Source organism: Gallinula chloropus (genome assembly GCF_964237585.1).
Source record: "Gallinula chloropus genome assembly, chromosome: 3".
NCBI lineage: Eukaryota > Metazoa > Chordata > Aves > Gruiformes > Rallidae > Gallinula > Gallinula chloropus.
Window position 1 is genome coordinate 67,937,691 of NC_140087.1, and position 10,092 is coordinate 67,947,782.

General features: G+C 51.3%; 1 protein-coding gene across 1 annotated transcript; it reads right to left on the bottom strand.

The window, feature by feature from the left end:
* Positions 1 to 4,664: 4,664 nt before the first annotated feature.
* Positions 4,665 to 7,670, bottom strand: SERTAD2 (SERTA domain containing 2; the record flags this gene model as incomplete). Its single annotated transcript, XM_084261501.1, has 1 exon — positions 4,665 to 7,670. One exon carries the CDS (start codon positions 7,668 to 7,670, stop codon positions 6,726 to 6,728), a length of 945 nt encoding a protein of 314 aa, XP_084117627.1. The 3' UTR covers positions 4,665 to 6,725.
* Positions 7,671 to 10,092: the final 2,422 nt, after the last annotated feature.

The window sequence follows — 10,092 nt, forward strand, 5'->3', positions numbered from 1 at the left end:
ACCAGCATCCCTATGGCCATGTCTCCACTGATGGGTCAGCGGTGGTTCAGAGCAGCTCTGACTGGAGGGGGGGGTTTCCCCTGACACCCCCCCCCTCCCCCCGACACCCCCTCAGCCCTGACTCCCCTGGCTTGTCCCTTCTGTGGTTTCTCAGGGGAGCAGGAGCTGCACACTGGCTGGGAAGCCGGCTCTGCTGTGGGGACAGGGCTGGCTCCCGCTGCCACCAAGGGGAGGGATGTGCATCCCTGCAGGCCTGGAGCCTTAACCCTCTGGGCAAGAGCCCCTCTGAGCAAAGGCCCCAGGGGTGTGCTGGGACCAGGGAGCCTCTTACTATCCCCTCCATGCCTCAGTGCTGCCTTTGCTTGTGCTTCTGCCCACACGTTAGGTACTTGAGCACGGATTGTGGAAGCTGGTGACTACCTGGCCGCAATACCAATGATTTGGGCCCAGAGAGGAGTGTGGGTAGCTGGTGTCAGCTGTGGAGTGGCCACATTAGCTTGTGGTGACACAGCAGCAGAGCTGAACACAGACCTGGGCTAGCTCTGGGCCGTCGCTGCCAGCAAGAAGCTGCGGCTCTGTGCTGGGGTGGCTGGAGACCCCCAACCCCAGAGCACATCAGCAAATGCCTCTCAGAGGAAGGGACAGCTGGACAGCACTGAGGGCACCCCAGACTCCTGTGACCCTGAGAAACAAGGTAAGTGCTGTTCTGCGGTGTGGTGTCAGTGTGAGAGCCCTCAGCACTGAGCCTCATCCATCCCTGGTCAGTGCCTGTGCCGAACCCCAAACCCGCCCTCTCCTGTCCCTCCGTGAGGTGAGCTGGGACAAATGCCTGCAGCTGCTGGGGACCCCCTCCAGCAGACACTTGGCAGGGAGGTGTGCTGCTCACTCCCTCCTATACAGAAACCCCATTTTAAGGGCCCGGAGCAATGTTTTGGCCTTGCTGAGCTGGGAGGTCTGGAGTGGGTGGGGTACGTAGGGGTGGAGGAAAGGGGTGTATGTAGGGCTCTGTCCGTAGCCTCGGAGCTGGAGGCAGCTTTTTGGTCACAAGTGAGAAACCCAGCTCTTTGGGGGTTGGGGGGGCAGGATGCCCCAAAACGCCAGCAGCTTTGGGGAGTGCAGCAGCAGCACCTCCACAGGTCCTGCATCTGGTTGAGGCACTGACAGCTGTCACCGTCTGTGCGGGAGCCAGCAGCGCTTCGGTGCAGGGCGCGCACCGTTGTGCCCAGGCAGGGAGCAGAGACGCGGGAAGAGCGGTTATACCGCAGCCTGGGGTGTGTTTCTCCCCTTTGAGCGCAGCGCCTGCTGAGCAGACAGAAATTCAATCCCCAGGCTGGCTTTAATTCTTCTGCTTCTCCTTTCTTTGCGTGCCCCGTGTCCCCGCAGCCATTTGTCCCCGAGCGGCAGCTGGCGCGCAGGGCCCCGTGCCCCGCTGCTGGCGGCCGCGCTGGTAACACGAGCCAGCTCGCCGCAGCGGAGATGTTATGTGCGGTATGTCGGGACGGGGAAACGCGCCGCTTTTCTGTCTGGTTTTGGGTTTGCTGTAAATCCAAAATGGAGCAGTCATGTTTCCGTGGGTGTACGAGGCCGGGCGAAGCGTGCTCTGGGGAGGGGGGGAAGGGGGGGGTGACTCATCTGCTGCGCACCACAGCCAGGGCCAGCCCCAACGGCGCGCCTGGGCCGCCCTCACCCGCTTCGTTGCCACAAAAGGCTCGAGCCAAAGACTGGGGCGAGATCCCAGCAGTGGCCTGGCAGGGAGAGGGCCCCAGCCATGAGGCAGTGGAGTGCGGTGTCGGATGCTTCCTGCGGGGATTTAATGCTGTATGGGATGGAGCCTCGTGTGTACCCAAACAGGACACGTTCTGCTCCCGGCCCGGCGCCCGCAGCAGCACCCAGCATCCCTTGGCACAAGCGGTGCCAGGACACGGCCCCACGGGCACCTCTCAGCACGGGGCACAGGAGCCTGACGCCACAAAGGGACCCACCCCCGCCCCCGTGCAAGGTGACGTTTCTCTGCTCCATGACTTGGGGTGAAACCAGGCTGTCCCTCCCCACCCCCACCCATCCCCTGCCACCTCCCCCAGGCACAACCCCGTCCTGCCCCTCTCTGTCCTTCCACAGAGGCAAAGACCGAAGCCGGGTTTTACTTTAATCGTTTATTGTATAATATAAAACTACAAAAGTAAGACTGCTCGTTTCCATGTACATTTGTCCAATTGTGGTTTGTTTTTTCGATTACAGCCCATACCTACATGTGAATACAGCAATCTGGTTTCAGATGTATATGTCTGTAATATTGCATAGAAAAGGCACAGCTCTAAGGTCTGTGGGAGGGGGAGGGGAAATACAGCCTTTTTTCTTTTTTTCCCATTTTTTCTTTTTTTTTTGGGGTTTTTTTTTCGGTTTTTTTTTACAATTACCAAGCCCTGTTCAAACAACCATGCACTGAACATGTCACACTATTTACACCTTTTCCAGAATCTCGGCCTTTTCAGGCGCTAGTATGGATTACACTCGGAACTGGGTTAAGAGTCGAGGTTGGGATTTTTTTTATCTGCAATTTGCGTTTTTAAAAGAGGTTCCAGAACTTGCATTAGGCTTATTCTCAGGAAAAAAAGTGCTTAAAAAAAGAACTAATTTATTTAAAAATGTTCAGTCTCATTAATTAACAGAAGCACTGAAAGCAACTTGCACAGAAGCAGGGTACTGAAATCTGATGGGGGTGTGGGGGGGTGTAGGGTGGGAAACAAACCCCAAAACCGAACTGAAAGGAACCCTGTAACAAGAACAGAAAGGTCACAATACGCAGGAGTGAATCAAACCGTTCATCAGCCAGGACCCGGGCCGATGGACTCGGTTTCATGGCCATACAAGTGTAAACTTTGGATCCAAACCACTGGTTTCAAACCACCGGGGCTGTCGCCACACGACACTGAGGGGAAACCAAATTACCTCTCGCAGGGCCGAGATATCCTTACGGCGATCGCTTCCCCCGGTGGCTTCCCACTCTTGCTGCTCCAGCTGGCTGCGAGGAAGGTGCCAGGTCGGCGCATTGAAACACGAGGCTGCTGGACAACGTTCGGGTGAAGGAGGAGGTTTCCCCCCCCCCCTTCCTTTGCATAAAGGGCTTTGGGGACGTGGCGTGTCCAAGGACAGGCCGATGGGACGTGCGGAGCAGCGTGGGGAGTTTGAGCAAACCCTCTGCTGCACATGAGGCTGTGGCTTCTTGTCTCGCCTTACCTTCTGTGGCCGCTCCGGTGCAGCTTCTGGGGCCGGAGGTAGCACCCTTCAACCTTCTTCAGCAATCCAGCCCCAGGGACTTCAGCTGGGCTTCCCTTGTGTGGTTAAAAAAAATACTTTAAAAAAATAAAATCACCTTTTTTCAAACATTTACCAGGCCAGCACCCCGGAGATGATTGCATTTGCTCCCAGCGGTGTGCGAGGGAGGCCAGTCTCGAGAAGCCGCTGGGGTAGGAGCCCGACCACGACTGATTTTGAACATAAAACTGCCCCACATCCATACCTTTTCTTTCTTTTTGTTTGTTTGTTTTGCATATTTCAACCCACCAGTCCCATATCAGAAAAAGAGTGGGGCAAACATAAAGGAAGTCCTGCGAACGTGCATATCCTGCCTGGAACTCGACTTGTTTTCTCAGAATCTGGCTCCCATACCCTTTTTCATACAGATTTACATTCCTACAAGAGAATACATTCCTACCATACATTCTGTACATGTTACAATCCAGATGTTGTTAGCTTCACAATAAAATAAATATATTTACAGAAGGAAAAAAATAAATAATTTACGAAAACCAAAAAGAGGAAAAAAAAATCACTTCAAATCCAAAGCTCTCTTATTCTGCTCCCATCTTGTCACTTCATTGCACATTAACATCAACCTCCATCCCTGGTGTAGGTCTCACAGACGTTCCACATGTGGCTGCTGCTCGCAGCGTGGCAAAGCCACGGCTGAGCCCTTCCCTCGGCAGCCTGCCACGGTGCCAGACCAGCACCAGCCCCCACAACCCTTCAGCCTAGCCCCCTAACTCAGCTACATTCGCGCCCCATGGGATTTCCTCCACCACAGCACCAAGGACACACAGACATTGTCCTCCGAGCGGTAGCAGAGCCCCGTGTGTCATTTCAGCTAACACGGCTTCAGACAGCACGGCTCCCAAACTGGCACAGAGGTGAACCTTTGCCCAGCATGCGGTCTTTCCTTAAACATGTAAGTAATCCCAAGGCAAGGGCAGCTCCAGCACGTTCCTACAGAGCTGCGCTGAGGGCCCCCCCCAGCTAATTGCCCCGCTTACAAGAGGTGCAGAATCCGGCATGGCTGTTTCCCCGGACGGGCTGAGCAAGGTCCAGTCGCTGCCGGGTGCAAAGCAGAGCCACGTGTGTCCCCCCACCTCCTCCCCCCGCTTCTGCTGGTCCCTAAAGCTACGGTTGGTCAATGGGTTTTCTCTTTGAAGCAGTAACTTCCTGGGTTTTTGTCTTTTTTTCTTTTTTTTGCTGTCAGTGTATGGAAACGCCTGCACGTCCATCAGCAATCCTGCTGCTTCACTGAGATCGGCTTGGGGGAAAAAAAAAGCAAGAAACCCCCCCACCCCCCCCCATTCCCCTCCTCCTCCCACAGCCCCACATCTCACCCTAGCAGATGAATCAGGAGCCAAAAGCAGAGTTTGTAATTGTACATGATGCATTTCATTTCGATTCAGAGTTCCTTCATTGCAAAACACAGTCGCTTCTATGCCGTGCCCATGTCTCTGTCACAGCTACCCAGCTCTACACTAATAACTACAGGTGGCCCGCTTTAAAGTGCCCATTCATAAAAGCTGCCTCCTTAACAAGGCAGCCAAGACCCAATTTCATCCATGACAAGAAGGGAGCAGAACTGACTGAATATTGCCAAATGACGGAAAACATAATTTAAAATTTCTTAAATAAATATAAAAGTTACTCCTAAAGAAGCCATAGGCATGTCAACAATATAGGTTGTAACCGGTGCTTGACAGCTAAAGTACCATTGGAGAGCTAAAATGCCAGAGCAACTTCAGCAAGAGGCATGATACATCGCAAACTTCTCGCCTTTTTTTTTTTGTTGTTTTTTTTTCTCTTTTTAAATTAAATGTACAGCACAATGAACTTAAAAACGCTATCGGTGCAGTAACGAGAAGACTTCTGGGGTGTCTCGGGGAACAGGACCATGCATAGAAAGCTGTGTCTGTATAGTCGTCGTCAAACGGGTCTATAAAGTGTAAAGCAGGTAACACAGTCGATACATGAAACCAACCCTATACGAGATGCCAAGTGACGTAACGTGACTGGCTCCAGTTTCGACAGCAATGGATATTAAAGCGAGTCCATCCAGTGCAGGTACGAGATGAGCTTCACTGCAGTAATACTGAAGTTGCCTCTTTCAGCACTTAGCACAGTGAGGTGGGAGAGGGAAGGAGAAATGCTCCAAGAAAGGGCGAGTAGACGCCGTCAACGCCAGTCTTCTGCCCGCTCCACGCGAACACCCGTCGGTCAGGAAGGTTGGCTCTCCGTGTGCGATGGGCACGTTCCCCCCCAGAACCACTCCCAGGAGCTTTCGGGTGAGGAAGTGCTGACCCGCCACCGCGTTAAGGCGCTCCACGTCACGCGGGATGGGACGCCCCGGCAAATGGGGATGTGGAGGAGGGGGTGGGGGGGGGTCTTAGGGGTGCCGGCCCAACACCGGGGCGGGGAGGCTGCAGCCACTTCGGGCGAAGTTCCACAACTGTTTCCTGCCAACTGCTTCACATACGTGTTGGAAAAGAACATGGCTCTAAGTTTCAGGAATCACAGTAGTGCGCAGTGGGTACAGCAGGGAGCAAACACTTGTGAAACTCCTGCAGAAGCAGCTCCCAGCCCTTTCTTAAAGCACTTTTGTTGTTTGCATTCAGGGAAACCGACTGCAGGCTTATTTGATCCAATTTTCTCTTTGCACCATACACATATAAAACATTACAACTCTGTATAAAAGTACAAGTGGTTCTTGTACATCTGAATTATGCAGGAACTATGTGAGCAAATCCTATCAAAATAGCTTTTTTTTGTGTGTGTATAAACAGCATTTGTTTTTAGAAAAAACAATATCATAAACTGCAGAATCTGTACAAAAATATAAAATAAATTTGGGCAGCAGTTTCTAAACAGCCATGTAAATGCAACACTTAAAGAGGAGCAGGTTAATGCCTCCAAAAGGCTGAATTGCTAAGTCAACCTATACAGGGCTAAAATGGTATTGAGATTATCTAAATAATAAAATTTTTTACCTCTCGCAATAAAACTTATAGAAAAAATAGACAAATATGCACATGCAATTTACAGCTTTCCCCAACATAATCCTTGTGCTTAGCTGTTACAATTTTTTTTTCTTTTTTTTTTTCTTCTTCTTCTTCTTTTTTTGTAATAACGTAACGTTGTCTACAATACATATTTCTTTCCTATAGCAGGATATTCGGTCTTCCTTGAGGAACCACTTTAAACCAAAAATACATTAGAAGTGGTCATACATGGATGAAGGCACTCCAACTCTGCTCGAAGCAAAAACTAGTGTGATCCTTTTCTTTTCAAAAAAGGCAAGCAAGGACGCATGCACAGTGCTGTGAATCGGGGGGTGGGAGGGACTATGGAAATACTACCAAGTGTATATACCGGTACTTAAAATTAAAAAAAAAGAAAGGTTGCTATATTTCTATATTTTAAGACCCAACGAGCACCTCCATGATGTGATCCAGTTCTGTGAGGTCCATTTTGAAAGGCTGATTTGGAGTTACGGGTTGACTGCTGTATGGAGCAAGAGTTTTTAGGAGCTCATCTGCTGAGACAGGAGCCATTTTTGAGGCAGCCCCCGTGGCAGATGTGCAGGGGTCAAAATCATACATGGACGTATCAATGTCAGCGAACAGAATATCATCCAGGGTCAAGTCTGTGAGGAAACCTGTGGAAGTTGTTATCTCAAAGTTGCCAGGTAGCGAGTCCATAAGTTTCGATTCGGCTGTTCTGCTCTCCGGGAGGCCCTCGGGCTTTTGAACGTTGGACTCGCTGGGGTGGACTTTAGAGTCATCGGCTGCTGTTTCGACTGCTACTGCCTCTGCAGAGGTAGGTGCTGGACAAAGCTCCTCGATTTCGTCCAAGGCTGAGGAGAAGCTGTCCTTTACTGATTGGAGAGCAGGAGGTGGCGGTTTCGTCGGACCATCATGCTGGACAGTCGGGGAAGTGCAAAAAGTGTCGTCCTCGAGCAAAGAGGCTGGGGTGAGGCAAGACTCCAGGGGCGTAGTGCTTACGAAGTCAGTGGGGAGCAGGGGCTGGGAGGCGAGGTGGCTGAACGCCGGCTGGGCCTCACGGAAGTTGTCGCTGAGAGGGTCGGCGGGCTGCGAAGCGGTCACGAACACAGGCCTCAAGCTGCCTTCTTGTTTGAGTTCTTCCTGGATTCGCCTCAACATGTTGTTAATTAAAACTGTCTTTTGCAAGCTTGGCTCGGTTAATGGCCTGTGGTTATAAAGTTTCATAAGGGAAATGTTGAAGATAGTCTGACGCTGTAAGGTGTAAGACACCTTAGAGGGACCGTCAGTAGGAGACACCACTTTGCCTTCCAACCCATCTTCATGCTCATCAAACTTCCGCTTTCCTCCTTTCCCCAACATATATCTGAAAGGAAAGAGAAGACATCGGTGAAGTTGGCAAAGCCTGAAGCCCATTCTTCCCCTGAGTCACCACCCCAGTCCACTCAGTAAGGACAAACTGGCTGCCCCATCCTCTTCTTGTGTGCCCTGAATGGTCACAAGTGGAAAGTGGGCAGCAGCTCACACTCGGCCCACAGCGGTGTGATGAGGAAGCAGAAGCCGCCTTAACACAGTGCTCTGGTCTGTTGTGCTTATGCATGGCTAAGCTGGCAATTCCAAGCAGGAACTCAAATGGTATCTATAAAACTCAAGCCCTCGTGCTCCTGGCAGCAAATTTTACTCTTGCATATGTTAAGCAACATATACAGATCTATATATAAGGTCCACGAATCTCTGTGCCTCAGTGCACAAGGCACAGACACCGTACCGAGCGTTCCTTTAAGCTGGCAGTCCTATCCCCGGGGGTACACACGTCACACACTGAGGTCCTTCCAGCAAGGTTCCATTTTTATTCAAAAGTCTGTTCGCAAGGGAAGGGGAACAAGGCTCAAGCAGTCGTGCAGTTAAGAGAAACCTTCCCAGTGAAGTCAGGAGATCCAACCCTTCGGCATGTTGGGATATATGTGGATGTGTTTATTTAGCTGACCGCGTAAGAACTAAACAGCTAGAGCAGGAAATGCAGTTGTGACACTCAGATACATTAGAGATGAAGACAACAGTCTCCGAGGCCATTCCCTGCCCTATGCTGTACTGCTGCAGCCAGGGCCTTCAACCCTGACAGTATTCCAGTCTGAGGATGGGGCCACCCTTCTCCAAAACCTCTGAAGGAGCTCGGTGTGTCCTGAGGCGCTGAGCAGCCCCCCGCCCAGGGAGCAGCCACCCTTAGCTTTCCCCTTGTGGTGGGGGATGTACCACGTTACATGGAGTAAGGGCAGCTCTGCAGAGGGCTGGGGCGGGCTGCGCTCTCACCCCCTGCTCTTCTGGGGACAGGAAGCACTTTCACCCAGCAGTGTTTGAAATCCTCTCCTCAGCCTCTGCCTGGCTGCGGTGATGCCAGCAGCCCTGGCTTCCTCCAGTAAGGCTTTCAGGAGCTTGCTAGCCACCGACAGAAAAGCTTGTGAACCAGCACAGGGCTGCACTGCTCCAGATGCACCCGTTGCCTTCACTTCTCCCCATAAAGCACGTCTCTCACTCAGGACTACATCCATGTCAGGTTTCATTTGAGAACAAAAGACTGCCGTAGGGCTTGCGAAAGAAACCAAAATCAGCATAAATGCACGTGCTTTTCTCCCGGTCAGGCAGCAGGTTCTGAAGAGGGAGACAAAGGGAATTTTACCAAACTTGCCCCACATCATCAATCATTTCTGAGCTAATAGTAAGTAGGGCAGTTCAATCCCCAGTGCTGTCTTCTTCCAGCGCGTTTCAGAGCACCTGGTAATGCTGCTCAGCACAGTGCCAGCCTTGTTTTGTCACCAATATTGTAACACCACGATCCCCCCAAACGCAGAGGAATGAAGGAATCACTGTGCTGTGACAGATGCACAACTTGAACGGGGAGGGTGTGAGGGTTAGAAACCCTTTGCCCCACACAACCACCCACCTTCGGTGAGCAGCACAGGTTTGGTTTTCTGAAGTATCTGTGATTACTTGGTGATGCTGCACTTCTTTCAGTGCCTGTGAAACTACAGGTTCCCTCTGACCCCACCTCCACCTGCACCCACCCAAGTTACCAGACAAGCTGTTTTACCACATCCAGCTCAAAACTAGGAGGACAGGACACAATTACTACACTTCACTTGCTGGTCCCACGGGCTGCATCAAATCAGCAGAGAAAACGTCCCGCAGTGACAGGAGCAGGATTGCAGGCATCATGGAGCAGAGCCCTGGGCTCGGCCTGATTCCACATCTTAGGGCAAACGTTTGGCTTTCCCCTCTCATTTTCCCAGGTACAGAGGTGAGGTTCTGGAGCACTAACCCCACTGCCCTTTCACCAGCATCACAAAGAACCCCCTCTTAAGCCCAGCAGCTCTCCCCACATTTAACTAAATGCTAATACAACAGTATGAAGATTTTTACCTCATTTAAAAAAAAAAAAGAAAAAAGAAGTAGAAGATGCTTTGCAGCCCCAGCTACCCAGAGAGAAGTTGCAGCAGGCATATAAATAGATTTTTAACCCCAAACCTGACTCTTCTCATACGAGCTTTATTATGCAGCTATCACCTAGCTATCGTCTAGGAGACAAAACTCGACTTCTCCAAGCACAATTCCCAGTTCCCCAAGGGGATCCACGCCTGCAAAATGACCGCACCAGGCAGGTCTAACACCAATTTGATCACCTTACACACAGCCCCGAGAACGTCTGAAGAGGCATTTAAAAGCAAAGAGCCCTTCTGAAGTGGGAGAGGGGCAAAAGAAGTCAGTCGGGGTTTCAATGCAAAGAAGA